We start from the raw sequence: 26,109 nt of genomic DNA on the forward strand, positions 1-26,109 counted from the left end.
TCTTAACTATGATCATAAGAGGGAAAATATTCTATTACTAAGGATTGTTTTAGCTGTAGATTTTTTTTATATATACCCTTCATTAGTTTGAGAATGTTATGTACTTTTCTAGGTAACTCTTCTTTGTGAATTTTTACCATAAATATATGTTGAATTTTGTCAGATAATTTTAATGTAATTACTGGCTTTGTTTTTAGCTTTTTAATATGGCTAATTACACTGATTTTTTTTTTTCAGTGTTAAACTAAACTTGCATTCCTGAAATAAATCCTACTTAACTTGATGTACTATTCTTTCTCTTCTTTTTTACATTGTTAAATTGGATTTGCTGAAATTTTGTGAAGGATCTTTGCTGTCTCTGTGAGGAATAGTGATGCATAAATTTTTTTCTGGGATGGGAATTTGTTCATGAGATTTTATTGTTAGTATATGTTGACCTAATAAAAATAAGTTCAGTAGTGTTTCCCTTCTCCTCCTTGCATAAATTTCTGAAAAAAATTTATGCAAGATTGGTGCTATTTTGACCTAGAAAGAGTAAGAGAATTCACCAATGAAACCACCTGGGTTTGGGGGTTTCTTTTGGGGAAAGATTTTACTAACAAATTCAATTTCTTGATTAGATACAGGGTTATTCAGATTTTCTGTTTCTTCTTTTGTCTACTTTGATACATTGTAGGAAATGTATCCATTTCATGTGACAGCAATTTTTTTTTTACCTTAGTTTCTTCATAGTAGCCTTTTTTTTTTTTTTTTTTAAAGATTTTATTTATTTATTCATGAGAGACAGGGAGAGAGAGAAAGAGGGAGAAGCAGGCTTCTCACAGGAAGCCCGATGTAGGACTTTATCCTGGGACTCCGGGATCATGTCCTGAGCTGAAGGCAGACGCTCAACTGCTGAGCCACCCAGATGTCTCATAATTTTTGCTTTAAACCCACTTATGTATTCTAAAGAATTTAAGAAACAGTCTTACATATTTACTCCTATATTTACTGTATACCATTCCTGCATAATCAGTTTTCCCTATTATTATTGTCCTTCAAACTGAAGAACTTTATCATTTCTTCTGAAGCATCTTTGGATGATGAATATCTTAGTTTTTGTTCATCTGAAACATCTTTATTTCACTATTATTCCTGAAATATATTTTTCACTGGATACACAATTCTGGGTTGACGACATGGTATTTTGCTGGGGGCTGAACAGACCAAGACAGTCACCCAATTCAGCAGAGAACACAAGGAAGGACTGAACCAAACTCCCTTTACAAACATTGCAGGGAGCAGAACAGATTTTATAACCATCAACTTCATCTTTTGCCTGCTTCTCCTAGTTCTGAGGCTTGATGCATTAGCTCACACAGCCTCTCACATTAGGAACTTTATGTAAACTTCTTTTGTTTTTGCCATTTTTCTAACTCCTCTTGTGCCATTCTTCCTGCTAGCCTCAAGAGGTAACCCCAGTAGTAAGACAGCTTTATATCCTGAAGATCAGGAAGAACTTTCATCTCTCGCTCTTTTTTTTTTTTTTTTTTTTTAATCTAGGCAGTTGAGTCTTCTGTGGCCTTTGTTTACTTTTCACAGTGAAGCAAGATAGAAAAAAATAAAAGAAATAAGCCAAAAAGTCCTCCCTAAAATGACAGTTAGGAGAGTTGGTTGGCCTTTTCTGCTGCACACAGTAGTGAAATGTCAAATTCTGTAGACACTTTCTACTTGAGAAAGTGAGTCTGCAGGCTATTTCCTGGCAAAGCCATAAGCAATCCAGGAGGCCACAGAGTGAACCTGGTAGGTGTGAGGTCTACACAAGGAGCGGGGAGGCTCCCTCCCCTTCCTGCCTGCCTTCACTTTTTTCCATCAAGATTCTCTTCTCTCCCAGAGCAGCGGACAACCTCCTCCACCAGCAGACACCTAGACCTGCCAACCTGTCCCCCAGAGTCTTCCCTTCCTGCGCTCTCAGTGCATTCAGAGCAGCAGCAGAGCTAAGGACACAGGTATGATATGTTAGCCCTAGTCCTCATCCCTGCAGACCCCTCTAAGACTGTTGTTCATAAGAATAAGTCTTCATCTTAGAAAGTGTAGAGCTTTCTGCACAGTCCTTTCATAATCAAAATGATAATAATTCTATTAATAACCATTATTTATTGACCACTTTTTGTGTACCAGTCAGTGCTAAGTACTTGACAAGCATGGATTCATCTGAGTCTTAAAACAATTCCACAACATGTACATTATTGTCATCATTTCACAAATAAGGAATGTGAGTCTTACACAGGGATTCTTAACTATCCACTACCCAATGGTGAGCAGTGAGGTCTCTACAGATATCCTGGGAACTGACTCCAAGATGTAAGTAAGGCCTTTGCAAGATTCTGATGGAGAAATCAAGCCAAATTCTTTGGACTCACTTCTACATGCAGACTCACTTGTACATCCCATAATTGTGCTATTAAGAGTAACTACTATTTGGTTTCCTAAACTAAAATTAGCTCACTGCTGGAGTTTATCACATACCCTAATTTAATATTTTACTGAAAGGTAGGTGGCTTGGCAATGCTGTATTGGTTCCACTGTCCCTGAGCATGTGCAGAGTTGGGAGACCCATAATTTTCACAACTCTCCATTATCAGGTGTCATTGCCTTTGTCTTGAATTGGCAATCAATTTCTATTACTGTTTTCTTGCTCTTGAATGATACCTTACTGTATTTCAGCTTTCTATATAATTTGTTGTGGGCTCTCCTCTTAACCCTATAGTAAGTGGTGAGGCATATTGACATGTTTTCACCATTATTTTCCAAGAACTAGGTTGAAGAAATGCATATAACATATTGAGCTAAACCAAATGAAATGATCTACATTCTAACATCTTTTCCTTAGGTGAAGCCATATGAAATAGACTATATTCAACAATTTTTGACCCAAAAAATGATAGTCTCATATGGTCCAACCTAATAGTTCAAATAGAAATTATTTTTACCTCATTTGCTAGACATTTGTATGTGTAATTCCCTCCAAATATGTGAGTACAGTGACACTTTATAGATGATACTCTGCCTATGAATTTGTGTTCTCTAAATAACATGCAACATACTATTATTATATGTGTATATATTATTAACTGTAAGAACATCACTAAGTTATTTTAAGCTTGTATGGTTTTTTTGTATGATCCAAGATTTGATTGTAGGCTCTATTCTTTCTTGAGTTGTTCATTTATGTTCCTCTTTAGTTCTTTATTGTCATTTGATTCCTTTTTCACTGTGAAGTAGGAATGGGTAGGACCTATGGACCTTGGGGTCTTCTGTGCCCTGGTCAAAGAGCTTAAAATGCACTACTTTAAGGGCTAAGGAGGCTTTTCAAGTCCCACAATCAGTAAGTGCAGATTTAGGATTCAGACTCAAGTTAGCTTCCATCACAGATTGGAGAATGTGATACACATTTTGGTAAATGGCATCAGTTATACACTTATGGCTTCCTGAACAAGAAATCCCAGACTTTCTTGACATCTCTTAAGGGAAATTAGGATGCCAACTTTTATTGAATGCCCACTGTATGCCAGTCACCCTTCTCATTATGGTAGGTTGAACCTCATTTACTACCACAACAAACCCCATGAGGTTGGTATCATTAACTTGTACAGATGGAAAAGTATGTTCACAGGCTTGAATACTAACTCTGTATTGTGGAACTGGTAGGTGGGTGGTGAGAGCAGAAAGCAAACTTTTAAATTCATTGATTGTTCACCATAGTACCTTTTATTCCCTGCCCCACATATCTTTCTCCTGTCCTCATATTCAAATTATCATGTAATCCTATTGGTTCTACCTATAAAATGGCACTAGGATCTGTTTCTCTATCATTTTCACTAGTCATGGTCTAAACTATCTCTCCCATGAACACATGAAGCAGTATCCTAACCTCTCTATCTCAGTTCCTATCTGTCCCCTCCATGTGGCCTCCAACTCCCTTCACAATCCTTTAGATAGATCTGATCATGACCTACCTCTTCAGTGGCCCTGCAGTGCTTGCAGGACATAAAAACATGTCACAGTCCAGCTTTCCAACCTACTTTCCTGGCCATCTCTGCCAAAATTCCCTATCTCCAGCCCTAACCCCACTGACTCCTCCACCCCGCCCCCCCCCCCCCCCCCACACACACACACACACAATTCCCTCTAACACCCATGACCTTTCCAATCCAACCCCTGGGCTTCCATGCATTTGCTACTCAAGGAACCTAGACAGATTTATATATAGAGAGAATAATTTATACATACACACCCACCAGTTCTCTATCTGGCATAGTCTCTTTCCTTCAAGGCTCCATTCAAATAAATGTCACCGCCTGGGGGAGAGTCATCCCAGACTTTCCCTGGCACTTCATAGCTCCTCCTTTTTGTATCCACAGGATTTTGTACACATTTTTAATTAGAGAGTTTCTGTTGAATGATAGCTAGTTGTTGAAAAGTCTTATCTATCTTTCCCACTTGATAATGAGCCCCTAAGGGATAAAGATCATGTCGTATTTATCTTTGGATTGCCAGCATTCAGAAAAGTGTCTGGCATAAGGTCAGCACTCAATAAATGTTCATTAATGTACAAATACCCCCTGTAGTATCTCATGCACATAACAGCATACTGAGTAGCTCTTTGGTACAGCAGATTTAAAATTGAACTATGAGGAAGAATGCTTGAATTCTAGTCTGGGTTCACCCATCAACTGGCTCTGTCATTGGGGACAGAACTGTTTTGTGTCTCAGTACTATCAACTTGTAAAAGGGGGTAGGAGTACCTTTCCAAAGCTCACATCTGTTGATGCAAAGAACTTGACAGCTTATCCCTAAAAATGTCTCTCTTTCTTACCAGAAGGAAAAGGCCTTAGACATCTTTTTTTTTTTTTTTTTTTTCTCCTTAGATATCTTCTAAGGAGAGTCATGGCATACAACCAGGAGCCTCTAGCTGAGACCCCTGTCATCAAATTCAATGGCCAGGACTATAACTCCTTGCTGGATCGTTGCCTAAGCACAGGCCTACCATTTGAAGATGAGACATTCCCTGCAGAGATTTCTTCCATAGGTCTGCAGCTGGTCCAGGGTAAAAACCTCTCCAGCCTGAGGTGGATGCGGCCAAAGGTGAGTGAGCCCCACAGGAACACACCCAGTTCCTGGACCCTCTGAGCTGCCTGCCATGGTACCTCCCACAGAAAAAAGGATGGGCCTGTGACCTGGTTTTTAAGGATGGCCCAAACCAGATGGGAAGGAAAATGAAATGTATCTGGTCCCTCAGCTACAGTGTTGTATCCTCAGTGGGTTGGAAGGACCCTGTACCAGGAACCAGGACCCATGTATTCTAACCCATTTATATAGCACTGAGTGCATCACTAGATTACATGCTCATGTTCTTATCCAAAACGTGGGAAACCATGGGTATTAAGATTGTAGTAGTTGGTCTTATCTCCATAACCAAGCCCGTTTGTCAGTCTCCATCACTCTTTATTCTTTTCCTTATCACTGTCCTTATTTTTTTTTTCTTTTTCCCCTGTTGGAATTTACTCAAAGGGAAGATAGCATGTCAGTCACTTATTCAATAGGATAAATTTAAATAATTGACTCACCTCTCTCATTTATATTTCTATTTTCAATCTTGCAAAGGCTTGATCACTAATAAAAGAATTTCAGACATTAGCTGTAAAATTAGGGAGATATTTTAGGGCAACATTCAAAACCCCCTCCTCCCCTACCTCGGCAGATTGCCACTAATTCAGCCTTGTGGTAAGATGAGCCCTGTTGGTTTTTCTAAACTATATTCATTTCAGGGCATGAAGCCCCAAGAAAAATTTCTCAGCCCACTTAACATTCTCAGAATCTGATCAGAGCTAGTACTGATGCAAAAGACACAGGTGAGGACCATTCTCAGGGTCCTAATGCCCAACCACGTGTTCTTTCTTCCAAAAGCAGCCAGCAGAACCTAGAAAAAGAGAAAATAATATAATGTCTAGTGAGCTCATTATAATACCGACAAGTGTTATGGAGCACTGATTAAATACCAAGCACTATACTTTCAATAAAGTTATACAGAATGACATATGACAAAACACTGAATTCTGGAGGTGACAACTCTTGCCCTAACTTGGGACAGATTTGTAGTTTTGGGGAGGAGAGGAGGGTGATTAGGGATCAGGTGGGGCTCAGGATCAGATGGTACATCAGGCTTCTAGGATCCATCTCATCAGTCAGAGGCATTAAATCCCCAGCAATGATTCTCTTCTTCTGGCCTTCTCTCCCGTGGAGAGCTGAATAGCAAACTATATAAGTATGGAAGGGTTATATTTTTCCCTTTGTTATTTTTAGATGCTGAGATTCTTTTAGAAAGTTTTTTTTCCAAGGTGCTGACTAATAGATGTGAGACCATATTTCTAGTGTTAAAGAATTTATAACATTTCTATTTAGGAAGGGTTGAGAGTTTCTTACTTTCTGATTCCAGCAACATCTCAAATTTTGTGTTTTGGGGGGCAAGGAGAAACTGAGCCAAATAGGAGTGAGAAGACCTTCACAGAATCCTGCCAGGAACCTGAAAAGGGCAGCCAGAGGCAAATACATCTTACTCTCATTCTTCTTCTCAGCCAAAAGCTGAGACAAATGTCTTCATGTCCTTCATCACAGCACTTATATTTGTATAGTATTTTCCTGAGTTTTCCATGTATTGTCTCTTACTGTGTCTCTTTGTTCTTTCCCAGTTATATTAAGAAGAAAACAGATTTAGACAGGTGATGGGACTTGCACAAGGTGACAGAGAAGAATCTGGGATTTAAACTAAGATTCCAGACTCCACATGCTATACTTTTCTTCACATGGGATTTTGTGCCCAATAGGACTCTTATTTGTATTTGAATGAATGAGTAAGTGAACAGATAGGAATGACTATCTACAGGTCCCTGACATGGGTTTCAAGCTCCATATGTACAACTGAGAATCCATAGGTTGACTCATTTAACAAGGAGGGATAGTAGATGAGAAGGCCACTGAACTCACTCTTCAACATGGTGACATCCTCAACTGCCAAAGCTTATAGTTGTTCCTGAAAAGGGGCTTGGAAGAGGAGCCATGGCCAGTGTGGCTCAATCCTAGTTGTGAAAGCTAACACTTATGTACTACTGACCATATGGCAAGCCTGGCTTTAGAGGCTTTGAATCATTAAATCCTCACAGTAATGCTATAAAAAGGTACTATTATTAACCCCATTTTATAGATGAGAAATAGAAATGGAGACTTACGTAACATGCCCAAAACGGTACAGCTGGGATTTGAGCCCTGGAGTCTGTCTCTAAGACTTGTCCTCCTATCATCACCCTATACTACCTCCTGTCAGGCCTCATCATAAGCTCATGTTGTATTCTTGGCTCCCATTTGCCACAAATATTTTGTTCACCAATAGACTCCTATCAATGTCTATGTTGTATCCTCCTTTCCATTTTTTAGGTGAAAAAGAATGAGGGTAAAAATGAAATGTTGTATGTGTACCTCATATTATTCTAAGGAATAAATGAAGACAATACTTAGAAGAATGTCTAGCACATTGAAAACACTAGCTATTGCTACTACAATTAATTTGGGGGGAGGGGTGGTATAGGATAGCAGCCTCAGAGACTGTCCTTTTGGATCCCCTGGGATGTCACAGTCCAGGCAGCTTGAGTCTTCAGCTAATATCAACAAACACTTTTAGGGGAAAAATGTAGGTCAGATGAAACCATTTGAGGACCTAGGGGAGCCTAGCAGGGAGTATGAAGTGACTTTCTTCTCACATTCTGCTGCCTGTCACTTCTTTCAGAAGGTTGCCTCTCAATCTAGAGTTTGCCCAGTCACTGTCCAGAGGTCTGGCTGGCACTCCTTTAAAGTTCAACTGCATAATGGCTGAGGTGGCACCAAGGCTTCTGAGGCCATCTTCACATTCTAGGCTTTTCCAAACAATGGGGATCCTAGGGAATTGCTAAATCATCATGGATATTGTTCTACTCTAAGTACTCACTCAGGCTTGGTAGATTCACTAATAGCACAAGAGTCAGAGACCTAAAACTAGACTCCGTTTTCTATGCCTGGTGCAGAAAAGCTGTTTAATGCCCCATAATGTTCTCTCTCTGACTCTGTTTCTCCTTTTCTCCCTCTCTCTAACAATCAACCTAATCCATGTTGCTGCTGGAACTTTGAAATAGAAGCTCTTTCATATCCTGCTTCATTCAGCTTTCAGCTTTTCTTTAAGAAATTTCTAACCTACTCCTGACACTCTCCCCGTTGGCAAGCAATCAGGTTCTGGAACAGCCTATGACCCTGCCATGAGTAAATGGCGCTGATGGGACCCAACTCCTCATTAGCCTCAGCACTGCCTGCAACCCCCCATGTCAGCAAGAGACAATGCTGAGAATTAGACTTGTACATGGAGTATCTATGATATTTCCCTGAATGAAAGTTGGTGTTAGAGTGACTTCCTTTTAAAATTTTAATTTCATAAATAATAAATCCCATTTATCAAGTATGTACATGCATTAAGTATGACTCTAAGCACTTTACATACATTTCATTTAATGACCATAATAGTCCTTTGAGGCAGATGATATTACCCTTGTTCAATAGATGAGCACTGTACATAGAGTTTCCATGATAGCTAAAAGATTCTTTTGGTACTGTCCAGTAGAGTAGCCACGGGTCATATGTGGCTATTGGGTGCTTAGAATATGGCTAGTACAACTGAAGGATTAGAGTTTTATTTAAAGCAGCCACGTACGACTTGTGGCTACCATATTGAACAGCATAGAATTATAGACCCAGATCTTCATCGCAGAGTCACCAACATATATCAGATTGAGAGACAGCAGTTTCATTTTTGCTCCCATTCTTCCATGAAAAACCTTTCATTTCTCAACTGAATAATGGGCTGTGGACCCAAAACCTGTTGTCTGATGGGTACCCGAAGCTCAGAATGCAGCCCCTTTTGAGTTCTGGCCTCTGGCCATCCCAGAATAAATTATTGCCTTTTAAGGTAACAACTTTTCATCTTTTAAGTAGCCAGGGTGGAGTTTCTGAAAGGATCATTTACCAGAAATGGTTCACCTTGGAACCAAAATGAGTTCTTCAGAAAATGAAGGGGTTAACAAAAGAGACCTATGAATGTAGTTTACAAAGCCAACAGGTAACAAAGTGACAAAGTGATCATGCCAGGACCAAATGCCATTGAGCCAAAGAACTTTGAAGCCAATAAAACAAAGCTCTCTAGCAAAAATAGAAAGAGAATGACACTGCCACCTGGCCCAGCCTGAACTCTGGCCACCCTCTGAAAGATATATTTAGCCTGTGTCTGAATGCCAAGATACTAAACCTGGTGTTCCCTCATCTAAGAGCAGCACACCATCTGGGATAGTGCATTAGCAGTCTTTGATGAATGCAAGAATCACTCCAAAATATACTAAGTGATGTTGCATTGGAAGAGCCCTCTCCAGAAGCAATGGCAGGAGAGTGCCTGGTTGGGTTCCACTTAAGAGAGAGTATTTTCTAAGATTCCAGGGGATCTTGCATTTCATGTGCTTTTAATAGAGCTAATATAATACAGATTGCCCCCCAAAGTTTGCCTTGAGACAGGACTTCACAATGCAGAAGTTGCTAAGATTACTTAGTGTGACTATTGCTAATGGCTTCTGTATTAGGGTTCTCCACAGAAACAGAAACCATAGGGTGTATATATATACACGTGTGGGCGTGTGTGTATGTGTGTGTCTACATCTATCTTTTCTATATCTATATATCCCGTAGGATATAACCAGTAAGAAATACATAGATTTAGCCTCCTCGTGTATTTATTGTGAGGAATTGACTCACGTGATTTTGGAGGCTGAGAAGTCCCACACTGCTGCCACCTTGTCTCCTGCAAGCTGGAGACCCAGTAAAGCCAGTGATATAGTTTAGTAAGACTGGGTGCTGATGGTGTCCTTCCCAGTCCAAGGATAGGAGAAGACTAATGTCCCAGCTTGCAGTCAGGCAGAGAAGGGACAGATTCTCCCTTCCTCTACCTTTTTGTTTTATTCAGGTCCTCAATGGATTGGGTGTTGCCCATGCACACTGGGGATGGCAATCTGCTTTACTAATTCCGATTCAAATAAATGCTAATTTCATCTCGAAACACAGACACATTTAGAAATAATGTTTAGCTGAGTATCTGGGGACCCCATGATCCAGTCAAGTCATAAAATTAACCATCACAACTGCTGTCTATATGCATGATGAGAGCCCTCGAAGGGCCCATCTCACAGAATCAGGAAACCCAGACACTGAGAGGCCCCTGTCCGCCGGTGTGGTCCTCGGGGAAGAGCTAGGCACTATGGGGCCATGTTGCCTGCTTCACAGCCCATCCCTGTGGAGTCGGGAACCAATTGCTCAGCTTCCCTGAACCTGCCCCCCGCTGCCCTGGCAGGGTCTTAGAATCATCAGTGTTGCCCTGTAAATCCTGAATGCTAACTCCAGCTAACCTACTCCGTGCAGGCTGTGGGAGGCAGCCCCACAGTCTGCTTGTCTGCAAAGGTCCCATGTGATTCTGAGTCACACTCAGGGTGGAGACTGTTCCTTGCCACTCTTACATACTTCACTGCTTTGGTGTGCTCATCTCACCTGGTGACACCTGCAGAGCATTGCTAGCTCTTTATTTTTTAAAAGGTTGATTTTAAATTCCTAGCTAGTTAACACAGTGTAATATTAATTTCAGGTGTATAATTAGTGACTCAACACTTCTTCCAGACAACACCCTGTGGTGCTCCTCACAGCACGTGGACTGCTTCATCCCCATCACCTGTTTAACCCAACCCCACCCACCCCTCCTCTGGTGACCATCGGTTTGTTCTCTATGGTTAAGCGTCTGTTTCTTGGTTTGCCTCTCTCTCTTTTTTCCACTATGATTATTTTTCTTAAATTCCACATATGAGCAAAATCATGGTATTTTCTTTTTCTCACTTATTTTGCTTGGCATAATACTAACTCCAGCCATATTGTTGCAGATGGTAAGATTTCATTCTTTTTGATGGCTGAGTAATATTCATATATATATATATGAATTTATATAAATGTATATATTCATATACATATATATACATATGTGTGTGTATATATGCCTATATGTGTGTGTGTGTGTGTGTGTATATATATATATATATATATATATATATATATATATATATCACATCTTTACCCATTCATCTTTACCTATCCTCTCAACAAGTCAGCCCAGCAGACTAAAATGCTTGTGGGTATAATTTCCATCTCTTCCTACTTCTGCTCTTTACAAAAAAAAAAAAAAAAGAGATTTATTCATTTGAGAGAGGGAGAGAGCACATGCACTCATGCGTCAGCAGGGGGAGGGGCAGAGGGAGAAGCAGACGCCCTGCGGAGCAGGGAGCCCTGTACAGGGCCTGATCCCAGGATCCTAAGATTACGACCTGAGCCAGTCAGACACTCAGCGGACTTCCACCCGGGCGCCCCTACCCCTGCTCTTTTTAGATAGTTTGGCATCCCCCTGAAGCCCAGGCTGGGGAAAGAACAGCAGCTCAGAAGACATGAGACACAGATGCAGGTCTTGTGCCCAGCATTGATGCAGAGGATTCCAGTGTTTTTCCATAAACTTGATAATGAATATTGACTTGCAATAATTGCCATTTAATTTTTATAGCATTAAAATATCTTTCTGCTCCTAATTAGCTACATTTTTAATTTTGATTTTTATCATTTTGGTAAATCAGAGAAAGTTGTACATTTATTAGGTGCCTTCATGGCATTTATTAGAAGGATATAAATCATTTCTCCTTTGGCTCGTGTAAATACTATCTTATAATATTACATATCCTGATATGCAACCACCCTGGCATCCTTCATTTCTAGGGCAAACCTTGCTTGATTATAGTGGGTTAGACATAACAATTTCTTGTTTCATTTGCTGGATTTTTATTTTGGTGTATTTCCATAAGTGAAATCCATCTTGTGAGTGTGTGTATATGTATGCATATTGTGCTTTCACTGTCCCAGGCTATGCTAGCTTCTTAAAATAAATGGTAGCAAGGCCTCCCTTCCTCCCTTCGTCTGAAGCTGTAAATGACACAGGAATTGTCCATTCTCTGCAAAATTTGAGAGAACTCCACGGGAAATCATGTGTCCTTAGAAGCCTTTACAAAGCTGTTAGGGAGATATTCTTTGATCATTTGAAAATACAAAATGGCAAGGTTATTGATTTTTTTTCTTTTTTACAGTTTGTTTACTAATGACTCATTTTGGGTCATGTTAATTTTAGTCAGAAAATCATCACTATTTTTAATTGATTACTATAGAATTTTACATCATGTTTTTATATTGCTAAAACCACATTTTTTGTTTTTCCATATTTTTAAAATTTAAATTCAATTAACATATAATCTATTATTAGTTTCAGAGGTAAAGTTCAGTGATTCGTCAGTCTTATATAATACCAGTGCTCATTCCATCACATGCCCTCCTTAATGCCCATCACCCAGTAACTCCAACCTCCCCTCCCTTCCAACAACTCAGTTTTTTCCCCATGAGTCTCTTATGTTGTCTCTCTAATTTCATCTTGTTTTATTTTTCCCTCTCTTCCCCTATGATCTTCTATAAAACCTCGTTTATATTTCTAATTTTAGTTGGGCTTCTTTCCCATATTTGCCAAAGGTTGGGTCTATGTAAACATTCTCCCCCAAATGGAATGAGTTATTTGCTTTATTGATCTTGCTGTTTTTCTATTTTAGAATTCACTAATTGTCCTCTTTTATCATTTTTTTCCTGTCTATATTTGCAGCTCTTTTTGTCTTTCTAACATCTATGAGTTGACTGTTTAATTCATGTTTTTATTCTATCATGTTTAATAATGAATGCATTTGAAGCTCTGGGTTTGTCTGAGTGTGGCCTTTTTAATTTTGCAAATATTACAGAAGAAGGGAATCAATATTTATTGACCATGTACCTCGTCTGATGCTCTGCTAAGTATTCACATCCTTCCTCATTTGTAAAATGGAAAGACTCCTGCTTTGCAAGGCTAGTGGGAGACCATGGGCAAATAAAGCCCCTGGACCCCAGCAAGGCAACCAGCACCTAGAACGCTTTATCACTGGCATCTCCATTTTGCACATGAGGAAACTGAAGCCCAGGAAAGTCATGTGGGGAGAATGCACAGCAGGATGCCACACCAGGTCTGTGTGGATGCCTCTCAGCACACCCACTCCCCCCCTGCCAGTCACTTCAGGGAAACCAGGAACAAACAGCAGAGGAGAGCTGGGGACCCGCAGGTGGGTCAGGGAAGCTGAGCAGAGCTGTCTTTGTTCCCAGTCCCAAGGCCACTGGTCTTTACTCTGTATTTCCCTCCAGTGGAGAATTTAAGCATCAGCTCACTAATAACAAACCCAGTGAGACCTTCACTTCCTTTTTGTAGTAGAAAGGGCTAGGGACAGCTAGTGAAGTGTCCCCAGATTATTTTGAGTGGGGAGAGTGGTCCTGCAGAGTTCTGTCCTGCTCACTTGTGTTTGGGGAGGTCCCTGTGTCTGCCCATACATGGGTATTGGGTGGACTGGGCTTGGATCCCAGATACGGGTACCTGGTGGGCCACCTTGGCGCCTCCCCCCTACCTCCCCCCCACCCTGGGGAGGATCTGGGCCTATGTGCACCTCTCCTGGCACATATGAGAGGCCAGCTATTTGTAGAGAAGGCAGTGGGAGCAGGCTTAGTGAGGCGACTACCCCTCCAGAGCAAGCTGGGCTGAGGTGTTTGCAGACATGCACACCTTTGTTTGCCTCTTGGCGTCTCCACCAGGAAAGTGGCAGTTTATGAAGGTCCCTCAAGGCACAGGACTCTGTATATTCACAGGCTGTTGAGCAAATAAATCTATTTCCACTTTGTGGCCCTGTTCTCTGGGGACTTATTTGTCATTGGGAAAAGAAAGGATACAGGAACAATTACCAAAGTATGCAAATGCAAATTTATGCAGTGGAAATGCAGGAAGAGCCAGGCAGAGAGGGTGCTGAGGACAATCCTATGGACTTGCAGTAGGGGAAAGCTGGGGAGTACCTGGGGACCCTTGACCCAGGAGGTGAGCCCCCTCAGGAGCTCTCACAATCCTTGTATCTGCTGAGAGTTCCCCACACTCTCCCCAGACATTGTAGCCCTGCAGAATTCTAGTGAACCCCTTTCTATGACGGACAGGAACTCTATGTGTTGGAGTTTGAGGCAGGACTGAGGTAGCACCCAAGACAGGGGGTCTTCCAGAATCAGTCTGTGAGTTAGCCAGGGAGTGGGTGAAGGTCTGAGTAACACATCTTGCATCCTGTACAGCCTGTGGCTGGATTTGAAACTGGAGCCCAGAATGCCTATACTGACTTTTTTTTTTAGATTTTTTTTTTTTAAATTTATTCATGAGCGACAGAGAGAGAGAGAGGCAGAGACACAGGTGGAGGGAGGAGCAGGCTCCACAGAGGGAGCCCGATGTGGGACTCAATCTCGGGTCTCCAGGATCACACGTGGGCCGAAGGCAGGCACTAAACCGCTGAGCCACCCAGGGATCTCCTTATACTGACTTTTGAGAGAGAGCATTTCACAAGGAAAGCTTTATTATGCTTATCAAAGTGTCCTCTAATAAATGACTCTCTTCTTTTGGTTGTCTATAGCCTGTTACTGAAACACTACTTGTTGGGACTGGGATGGCTATTAGATGTGAGGATCCCAAGTCCTTATTTATGTTTATCTCTTTATGCATTAGCTTATGTATTTATTGCCTGTCTTGTCAGTTACATATACACCCCTTTGGCACCTGCCTTCCTGATAGCAATCAAACCTGAAAAACGAGGGCAACTTTGCTAACTCAGATTTTAAGTACCTATTTAAGAATTAACCTCTACCCCTCAAAGACAAAGTGAGTGATGTCTTGGGTACCACATGGGGACATAGGAATGAAAGATGCTCATGGCTTTTCTCCCTCTTGCCTAAGGATATATTAGAGGGTAAATCAGAGCCTCACTTCATACTGGAAGGTGCAAGCAGATATGACATCCAACAAGGAAAGGCCGGTAAGGACTCAACATCTTTCCTCCTGGCCCTGGAATAGGCAGGCTGCCTGAAGTCAGCCTTCAGGTAGGGAGGGTCAGACAGTGGTGCCCACCCAGACCCCAGAGTTCTACCCCAGCTTCTGAGGAGGCAAGGTCGGCATCCCTGGTGCTGCTGTGGACAGACTATTCACACTGGCAACAAAATTTCCTGTAACTTCAGCTCTGGGCACCTCTGGCAACATGAGAATCAGAGGCAGTTTGGCCTACCAGCCCTGCCGAAGCCTGGCTGGGGCTCTCTTGACATCCTTCACCATTGCCATTGCCATCTCCTGAGCCTCCTTCACCTTCATCACAGCCAACCCAACCCCCAAAGCCCCTATCACCACCAACCTTATCACTACTGCCCCTAACACCCCCCACACCACTAACCCTATCACAACCAGCTCCTCAGTATTGCTTGGAACTGGCCCTAGTGAATCCTTCCCCAGTTCTCACCTCTCAGCCAGAAAAAAACAAAACAACAACAACAAAAAACCGTGTTATTCAGAAGAAGGCATATGGATTCTGGTGACAACATGTGGGTGGAGTGGGGCTTCCAGAAGTGACCAGTAGACCTCTCATGGCTTACATCCCCTCACAGGAGATTGCTGGTTCCTGGCAGCACTGGGCTCCTTGACACAGAACCTACAGCAACTACAGAAGATCCTGATGGACCAAAGCTTTTCACACCAGTATGCGGGGATTTTCCGTTTCCGGGTATGTGCACTGTAGGATGCTCCTCATGTGGATGGATCCTATGAGAGAGCCGGGGGGCCAGTGTCTTCAATAGCCTCATGGTCTGCTAGCCTAAGATGGAAGAGTCACCTATGTGTTAGTTACTTTGCATATCTCTATAAAAGGATTTGAGCTCAATATTGGACACTGCATAGGAAACATGAGAGTTAAAATGTTTTCATGTAAATAAAAAGAAATGGCAGAAACAATTTGCAAAAAAAGAAGTCATTAATCAAGAACCCTATACATCATTGAGCTTTTGTCTGTGTTGATTCCTGTGCCATATCTTGCTATTTTAATTACAGTAACTGTAGAGTCAGTTGCAACATCTGGTAGAGTAAGTTTTCCTTCATTATTCATTATTTCCTCAAAAATATCTTGGTAATCCTTGCATTTATTTTTCCATGAGAATATTAAAATCATTGTGTCTAATTAAAAGGAAAAGCCACTGTGATACAGAGTGAAGCAGGATTAAATTTATGTATTAATTTGGAAACATCACACTTTTATTATTTTAATTATTCCTTTCCAGAAACATGGTATATCTTTCTATTCAGAACTTAAATAAAATGTTTTTATGCCCTTCAATAAAATGTTATAGTTATGTTTCCATATTGGTGTGACACCCTTCTTGTTAAATGTATTCTCAAATATTTTACAATTTTGTAGCTAATATGAATGAGATTTTCCTCATTTCTTTATTTTTTTTAAGATTTTATTTATTCATGAGAGACAGAGAGAGAGGCAGATATACACGCAGAGGGAGAAGCAGGTTCCCTGCAAGGAGGTCAATGTGATACTTGATTCCAGATCCCAGGATCACGCCCTGAGCCAAGGCAGACACTCAACCGCTGAGCCACCCAGGTGTCCCTCCCCCTCATTTCCAACTAGATGTTGCTGACAAGACGAAAGCCACCTTTATTATATATTAAATTATATCTAGACACCTTACCAAATTCCTTGATTAGCTCTATTTTTTTTTTTGAGTAGAGTCTGCGTTTTTAGTTAACAAATATTCTCTGCAAATAAAGATAATTAATTTTGTCTCTACTTTTAATATTTCTAGTACTTACTATGCTCTTTGTTGCATTAGTTAGAAGGTCACAATCTTGAATAAGAGTGACAAGAGCAAAGTCCTGCCTTTTCCTGATTTTACTGATGTATTCTCCTGTGCCATTTTTTTTTTTGATGCACTGTGAGATTCAATTTGATAAAATTTTTATTAGGATTTTTGCATTGATATTATATATAGAATTGAATTCTAGTTATTTCTGCCATGTTGGAATTTTGCTGGCTTTTTAAAATGAACCTGTTGAGTTTTACATATCTCCATCTGAAATAATTTGAACAATGGTTGTTAATCATTGCTTATCTGTTCTTTGAAAGTAAACTAAACAATAGTTAAGTCATCTGGAACTACTTCCTTTTTCAACCTGATTTCTTTAACTCTTCTAGTAAGTCCAATAATTATCGAAATGCTTGTGTCTCTTATTTCTTCTGGAGTTAATTCTTGAAATTTATGTTTTGCCAGGAAAACCAACTCTCTCTTCTATGGTTTCAAATTTATTGCCCAAAGAGTTGTTTATTTGATTCTCTGAAAATTCATTTAATTTCTTTTAATCAATAGTTAAATACACTTTATCAATCCTTGTGCTATGTTCTTGTTTTTCCTTTTCATCTTTAACCAGGTTTTCTTAGCCAAACCAATCTATTTATTAGCTTTTGAACAAATCAACTTTTGATTTTCATTCTTCTATTTTTCTTTGAGGTTTTATTTTCTATATAACTTAAATTTATTTTTATTAATTCCTGTTTCTCTGTTAATTTTATTTTTTGTTTTCTGAAACTGTTCACTTTGCTGTCTTTTTTGTTTAATAGTAAAAGCCTTTAAGACTATAAATATTCCTCTGAAATCTTATCTATACCTATAGGTTTTGATAAAATGTCTTGCATTAGTTTTAAGATAATATATTTTAAGTTTTGATTGTAGAGAATATATTAATAAAAGCTCTACATTTTCAGGAATCATTAAAGTTTTATTTATGACCAAGTCTACAATAGTTTTTGCAAATGCTTCATGGACATATGAGAATATCCAATGGGTAAAAGTTTTACTTAAGAAATCCAGCTTTCTGATTTATAGATTGTTGTATCTGCAATTAACTTTTTAATCTTGGCTTATTTTTTATCTGCTTGATTTATCAAATTCTAAAAGAGGTGAATTGAAGTTCTTCCCCAAAGTTATACCTTGGAGGGTTCCCCTTATGTTTTCAGATGTTCCAGCTTTAAACTTTTCCTTTTATATTCTGTGGGTACCCAAAGGTTTATGTTCTTGCTATCTGTTTGTTGGAATTAAGTTCACACAGCATCCCTCTTTGTTTTATTTAATGTGTTGGGCTTTATCTGACTGTTTGTATTGCTACTTCAGCTTCCTGCCATTTACATTTTCCTGTTACATCTTTATTCATGCTTTCCTTATCAATTTCATTTTCACTGTGTTTCTTGTACAAAGCATATTTGAAACTCACTAAAACAAACAAACAAACAAACAAACAAAAACCTCACTGCCCACCATTGTTTCTTTTACCCTTCATTTCCCCTTAAGATTTTTGTTCTAATTCCATCCTCATTAGGTATGTAGTTCCTTGAATAATCCCTCCCCCCCCCCCCCATCACATGAGTGTTTTTCATTTGTTCTTACTTAAGAACAATGTATCAGTTGGGTTTGGGATTCTTGGATCACATTCCCTTTCCTCAAGTAAATAATAAACATTATTCCTTTGTCTCATAGCTTCCAATATTGCAGAAGAAAAATCCAGTGCTAATCTATGCTCTTGGCTTTGTTTGCAACATGTTCTTTCAAACTGCAAGTTTATGAGAGGTACTCTCTCTCCTTGGTGTTCAGAAATTTCTCTGAAATACGTCCAGATGTGTGCCTTTTTGAAATTAATCTTGTCTGGAATTCAGTGAGCCCTTTCATTCTGAGGACCTGTCTCCCTTTTCTGCTCAGCTAAATTTCCCTTCATTATTTCTGAGTGTCCTTTATTTTTTTTTTCTCTCTTCCTGAAGTCTAACTATTTGCATACTATATCTTCTAACAAGTTTCCAGGGGTTGTTAATGCTGGTGGTCCAAGGCTCTGACCAAGGAGTGAGCTAGAAGATGCAAGGTTTACTGTATGAGCTCAACTCAGACTGTAACATGTGGTTAGGAGAAATTGAGGCCCAGGCAGGACACTGTCTGCCCTTCTGGATGGCGAGAAAGTTCCACAGTTCTCCAGAAAGAGCTGAGGTGTTGACTTCTGTACATCTGTTTTTATCACTCTAAGCTTGGGCACTGTTCTCTGGAAAGAACCTAGTGCCCAGGCAATGTGGCTGCTTTACCAAAACACTTCTGGCTTCCCTCAGACACTTGAGTGCTGACAAAATGGTACCAGCATTCTTTTTGGAGGGTCTACTCATTATTTGATGCCAGCCCTCCTCACTGAGTGGGATAAATCAGGAAATGCAGATTGGTGGCCTCATTCTTGATCTTATTCTGGAAACAATGATCTTATCTGGTGTTCCCTTTGTATAAGGATAGCGAGTTTGGTCAGCATTACTCATGTGGAAATATTGGGGTGAAGGTAACTTCTAAGTGGAAACCAACCACAAGAGCTCATTCAAGTCAGGACTCTCATTCCTGATAGTCTCCTCCACCAGGCCTCTTCCACAGCTGGATATCCCAGATGTTGGGTTGTTTCATCCAGCTGAGGACACACTAGGTTCTGAACAAAGAAGCTATTGAAAAATAGTTTCTACTTTCAAAATGGATCTCACTTTCACAATCTCATTTGACCCTAATCACAGCCCTCTGAGGAATTTTTTATCACCATTTGACAGATGAGGAACCTAAGACACAGAGAATTCAATGTCTTACCCAATATCTGTTGTTCCGGTAACCAAAGGCAAAACCAGGACTCAAGCACAGTACCAGTGACTGGCCACTATCTACCACACTTTGCTATCTAGCTAAATCCCAAATCCAGATCGTGCTATTTTTCCAGTACCCCACTTTTAGTTCTCCTTGGGGCATCAAACCTTCCCAAAGAAAACTAGACCTCCCTCCTAGTATACCCCTGTTGGCTCTTAACCTCAACTGTCTACACATTTTATTGCAATAAGGACTCAAATCCACAGCTGTGCCAGAACCAGCTGAAGTACACAGAGCTCATTAATGACCATGAAAATATCTTCTTTGCTTTGTCTCCACTGACATCTCTGTCTTGGTCTCCATCTCTACTTAGAAAGTGTGTTCTCAGCTGGATGAAACAACCCAACATCTGGGATATCCAGCTGTGGAAGAGGCCATGTGGATGGCTTCCCATCACTGCCAAATAGATGATAGATCACATCCACCCAGCTTTACTCCAAGCCCACCTGTCAGAAGCTTTCCTTCATTAAGGTTTAGGCCTGAAGCTGGAAGCCCTGCTGCTTATCCCTTATCCAGCATAGGGGAGACCAGCAAAGAAACTCCAAAAGGCTGGCTTTGTTATGAATTTTCCTCATTTGGTGATGTCCCCGGGTGAACCATTAAGAGTTGAACACCGAAGATTAAAGCAGTCTGTTTTGGAGAGGAACATCTGGTTCATTTGTGCTCTTAGCGGTAGTGGTGCCAACCAGCTTCATTTCTGCTGCTCTGATGGCAGAGCCAGCTTCACATGAGCTGAGGAGGCCTGAGTGAGGCTGTCACTGCTCAATCTTCCCGAGCAATCCTCATCATTTGGACCCTAGGCCTTTGCCCACTCTCCCTGCCATCTGGGATGGCTTTCCTACCTCCATGCCACCCGCTTAAATCCTGCCTCCTCCCTCAAACATTTGGCTCCCAATAGTCTCTCCTGTCCCCCCATTATAGCACACTCTGTATCTACCCTTCTCCTTATCATTCAGCATCTGTTTCTTCTATTGCCATTTTGTGCACAAGACATACCCGGAAGGCCTTATGTGTGTCTGAATCTCTTAGAGGACTTGCCAAAGTGAGGTCAGAGTTAGTAGCAAATTTGAACGAAAACCCAAGTCTCTTTCATGCCAGCCTGTATTTTCTTTGACTCACTTGATCTATGACTCATCTGTCCAGTGCAGTTGACATGGAAGGCCCCTGTCAACTGACCCCTGACCTGGGCTGGGATTTTGTTCTGAATAGTTTGTTGTTTCATTGGGAAGGTCATGTCACGCCAGTGGGTATCATTTGGCATGGGTTGGGGATCCAGAAGCTCGCCTTCTGCCCTACCTCTACTAAGGCGTATATTCACCTCTCTTCTAGTTCTGGCAGTGCGGCCAGTGGGTGGAAGTGGTGGTTGATGATCGCCTACCTGTCCTGAATAAGGAGTGTCTCTTTGTGCACCCTCGCAAGAACAACCAAGAGTTTTGGCCCTGCCTGCTGGAGAAAGCTTATGCCAAGTAAGAGTGGCCTACCCCTCTGCCCGGGGCCTCAATGCTGGCCTTGCCTGCCCAGCTGCTTGCCCTGATGGATGCTCTACAGCAGTCAGTCCCAGGATTTTTGGCAGCTCTGCATGTAAGCGATGCCCTGGCAGCATCGGCTGGGCATCCTCCATAAACAATCACTGTATGCAAAGCTATGTTGGGGCCACAGGAGGAACCCAGAAGCATATGACAAGCTGTGGGCAGGGCAGGACTGAATAGAGGTATATACTAATAATACTACTATTGCAAGGGCTAGGAGAAGAGCCCAAATAAAACATAATATTATGACCAGTGGACAAAGTCTGATGAGAGGACATAGAGACAAAACATTCTTGATTTTCTGACTCACAGAGAGTCAGGGTGAGGCTATATAGAGGACATAGCATTCAGTGAGGCCTTGAAGGATGGCTAGAATTTCAGCAAGAAGAAAGGTGATATGTTGGATAGTTATTCCCAACCATGGGAATGATTCAAGCAAAGATCTAGGGGCAGGACAACTCAAAGTGAGGTCGAGCAGTAGGGGGTTCTGTATGGCTATTATAAGATGGCATCTGTGTTGGGGGGCAGGGCAAGAGTTCTGGTTATTATATGGTCTAAGCACCATGCTTCAAGGACTACCTTCTACTGTTAACAAGCTCAAGAACTTAATAAACACTCTAATTCATATGTTTTACTTAAACACTTTGAGTTCCATCTATTCAGAAGATGTGTATCAAGCTTTTAACCATAGGCCCACCATTGTGCTTGGCACTGGGATAAAGACTCTGAGATTGGCTTAAGTGGGTGTTAGCAAGAGTATGTGTTATGTGGAAGAGGTCACTCTCATAGAGACCTACATAGGTGAGGGACACATCAGAGATAGAAATCAATGCTAAGAGACAAAAGGACCATCCCTTTCAGGGGAAAATAAATTAGTGGAATGTCACCAAATTAGATTCTCCGAAGATCACTAACAGCATTTTACATATTGGGAAACCAAGGCTCTAATAGTCATGTGACAGTAGTGACTAGCTTGAATCTACTGGGGTTTTCAGTGATTTGACTCAGGGACATCATTTAGTAAGACTGAAGTCCAGTTCTGGGCCTTGAGGTTGCTAACAACCACACAGACCACTCCAGTCCCTGTTCTTGCAGAGGTCACATTCTAAACAGCCATGTTTTCTCAAGAGCTCTTTTTTTATTTCTTTTTTCTTTTTTGCACTCTTTCTGTTGAGATTATTTGTAGAAAACTAAAGCTGTTGCTCATTTCCAGTGTCAAAAAGAGCTGTTCATTAGCATTTGAGAAGGAACCCCAGATAACAGCCAAGGTTGTTGAACTGATCCATATGTTCGGGGAGGTTAATTTGCTTCTAAGCTACTTACCCAAACACTGCCATTTCTTTCCAGTATGGATTCAGCTCTCACAACTTCAGGGCTTCGTTTCTTTTTTCTTTTTTTTCCTTCTGTGAAAGGGGGAGCATGCCAGTTCACTTGGAGAATTAGAAACCTTGTGGAATGAAATGATGACTTTGACCCCATTTTGTTAAGAGTCGACCTAAAGCAATCATTCAGCTTTAAAAGGAAATGGGAGACTGGGCCCAGAATCCACATCCCACTGCCTACAGAAATCTAGTGGAGGCTAAAATGTTTCAAACAAGTAAGCTGTTTAAAAGCTTTCCCCTCCATCCAAAGAAGGAATCACAGAAGGTGGAGTGAATGCAATAGAATTAGAGCTATGAGGGCTGGAAGGGACCTCTGTCAGCCTCGTGCTCTATGTCTTCCTTTGAAAGATGAAGAAGCTAATATGCCGAGAGCTGAAATGAGTAGTCCAAGGTCACGTGGTGGTCAAGGCCAAGCAGGGATGAGAACCGTTCCCCTTGTCTTGGGCTTTTCCATCATCCCTTGGTACTTGTCAGTTCTGTAGGAAAAAGATTTGTCTTTTTGCCTCTTTGGAACTCCGTGTCTGGCACATAATGACCACAGCAAAAACATGAAGAATTCATCCATCCAGAGGAGATGATCCTCCTTCCCCAGCAAGAATGTAGGCCAGTGAGCCTCTGCCCTCCAAACTTTCAACTGTCTTTGCAACTGGGGAGTGTGGAAATGAATTGGTTGAGTCAGTCAGATCTATACTGGCAGGGTTTTTTTCCCCAGAGGTCATAAAATAGGAGATCTCAGGACAAAATCTGCTAGGTTGCCTATCATCCTGTATGGAATCTGGATAGTTAAGAATCCCAGCATTTTAGCATTCTTTTTGATTTTGATATAGATGTCTGAATTCTTTCCTCTTTTCTAGCATTGCTGGGCAGATAGACATTTCCCACAAATGAGGCTAAAGCACAGAAATGAGAATAAGGCACGCTCTGAATTCCTGGGCCCAGGTGACAAGGTGTAGTGACAGGTGTGGTGAACATCACTCTCGCTATCTCTCCTTCCTTTTCTGTTTCCTGTCAGCAAAGGGGGCTAAGAATAGTTGCCATGTTCCTAGAGCATCAGCAGGATTTGTGAGCTCGTGTTTGAGAAGCAGAGAGATAGCTCCTTGTCAAAATACCCAGCTGCTGCTGAGACAGGCTTTGTGGGCATTGGGGCGGGGGGGCTGCCGGCCTTCCCCATGCACTGGGTGTCTCTGTGGCAAATGCAGGGGGGCGTGAGTGCAAGACATCAGACGAGGCCCCTAGACACTGAGGCAGTGGGTCTGAAGTGCCAGGACAGGACAGTGCTTTTCTGGAAGGGTTCTGGTGCAGCCCTGTCTACAGCCAGGGAGGGCCCCTGAGTGCATCACCAAGAAGGGACTGTGGCAGTGTGAGAGGTCATACTGGTGAGCTCTAGGATGAGTTCCAGAACCCCAGTCTTGTGAACATCCAGGACCCTCAGCAAAGCCCTACCTAATCTAGGACTGGAGCCAGAATACATATGGGAAATCAAAAGTCAGGCATTCAAAACCAAATGAGCATGACCATTATCCAAGGCAAGCTTTGCTTTAGACTAAGTAAATAGCCCAGAGATAAGAGTCTAGTACCAGCCATAACCCCAGGTCAGGGAGAGGGAGAGACAGAAAGGTAAGATTTAGAATGAGTTTTATAACAAACAGATCAATCTATCACATGGCAGTTTCTGTAGAATGGCCCGCGTTTGCTTAGCCTTCTTTTATAAAGGACTTTTAAGCCACCCATGGCATTTGTGCCTGGGACGTTATCTTGCTTTGAGGGGCTGTTTGACATGTATTTGCTGAAGTGAATTTATGTGACTTCTGGGTGGGGCCCAGGAGGAGAGAGTGACAGAGGTAGGAATATGGTAAGAAAAGGGGTATCTGGAGGACCCCACAAGACTACCCAGTCTACCTCGCTGTTCCCAGGTGAAAGACCCAGAAGGGAGGGTTGCAGGCCCCCTAGAGGAGCAGTAGGGAGGAGCTTAGGCCCAGACCCCCACCCTAATTTGCATTACCAGAAAGCAAGCCATGGTCAGAGCTTCCCAACTGCCAATGGCCTGTGAGGGGTGTGGCCTTGGCTTCCCAGGAGGGACAGGTGAGAAGTCCTGTCGTCCCCCCCACCCCCGGTGGAGTGTCCTGGGGCAGTGGTGAGGAAGACTCCCACTGGACAGCTTTAACACCAGGAGGCAAAGTCTTCTCCCCACCGGGCCACTGGGCCTCAGAGGCTCTATGTGTTTTATGGCTTAGCCCTGTCTGTATTTGAGGGTTCCCTGGGAGCCTTTCCAGTTCACCCCATTGATAGGAATTCAAGTTCTCAAAACAAATCTGCCGCTGTCTGGCCCTGCTTCAGTGGTCAACGTGGCCTGTCTCCCAGGAGCACCAACAGAGGCTCCATTCCACCGTGCTCTTCCGACCCTGAGGGTTCTTCCTCCCTGGAAGGCCTGTCCCACTGTCCTTACCAGGATAAACTCAGCTCAGAGGTGTGCCCCTCCCAGGGCCCTCCCTGGACCCTCAGGCACTTCTTCCCTGTTCCAAGATGATCCACACCCTCTCACAGCAAATATCTCGACCCCCAAGGGCTACTAAGAAGCTAGATGAGTCGTTCTAAGGAGAGTGTCCCCGTGGCAGAGTGCTCTTGGGAAGGAGTGACAAGTGCGGGGGGGGGGGGGGGGGGTAGAAGTGGGGCAGCATGGCCTTGCTGTGTCTGATAGTGACAGTAGCGAGCACACCCTCTGCAAGCCAACGCTTTCTACGTGCCACACATGCCAGAACCGGCACAAGTGTCACAAGGGCCCTTTGAGGCCAGGGCTGTCCCATGCCCCTTCTCCAGCTGACCAAAGGGAGCCTTAGAAAATCTCAGCCTCCTGCCCAGAATGAGAACTCATGAAAGGGGAAACCAGGAGTTGAACTGGAGTGGTTTGGCTCTTGAATCTGGAATCTTCCAACCTCCCTAGTGAATGACTGGGCTGCTCAGATTTGGGGAGGATGGGGAAAAGGTGAAATGGGACAATAAACCCAAGCAGGGGCAGAAAACCCACACAAGAGTGGGGAGAGGAGCTTTAGGTTCCATGTGGTTTTGCTTTGAGAACGTGTTGGATAAGACTTGTCCTCACTTGTGTTACCTTCAGTAAAGTCAGCTAGCCTCCCCGATGATCCTGGGATGAGTGAGTTGGTCCTGGGAGTGGGAATTCTGGAGCATGCTTTGCACTGCATGAGAACAGAGGCTGCTTGTGGCCACAGCAGGCACCAGGGCTGTTGGCTGAGTGAGCTCTTGGAGGGCAGGGGCAGGGTCTTGTCCATCTTTGAACACTCCATACCCCTCAGACAACACGTATCACTATTGTTAAACTGAATAGGAAAAGTGGATATTCATCATCATAATGCCCAATGTTTATTAAG

General features: G+C 42.1%; 1 protein-coding gene across 3 annotated transcripts in view; it reads left to right on the forward strand.

The window, feature by feature from the left end:
- CAPN13 (calpain 13) overlaps positions 1 to 26,109 on the forward strand; it is a 78,436-nt gene that overhangs the window by 12,207 nt on the left and 40,120 nt on the right. The window contains exons 2-6 of one of the 3 annotated variants that reach the window (XM_072770628.1): positions 1,874 to 1,988; positions 4,911 to 5,127; positions 15,011 to 15,089; positions 15,709 to 15,824; positions 21,142 to 21,278. In XM_072770628.1, coding sequence (XP_072626729.1) covers positions 4,930 to 5,127; positions 15,011 to 15,089; positions 15,709 to 15,824; positions 21,142 to 21,278 — 530 coding nt within the window. In that variant the 5' untranslated portion in view covers positions 1,874 to 1,988; positions 4,911 to 4,929. The remainder of the gene's footprint in view (positions 1 to 1,873; positions 1,989 to 4,910; positions 5,128 to 15,010; positions 15,090 to 15,708; positions 15,825 to 21,141; positions 21,279 to 26,109) is intronic. The other 2 variants (XM_072770629.1, XM_072770630.1) reach the window with 2 other exon arrangements.

This window comes from Canis lupus, chromosome 12 (genome assembly GCF_048164855.1).
Source record: "Canis lupus baileyi chromosome 12, mCanLup2.hap1, whole genome shotgun sequence".
Classification (NCBI taxonomy): domain Eukaryota; kingdom Metazoa; phylum Chordata; class Mammalia; order Carnivora; family Canidae; genus Canis; species Canis lupus.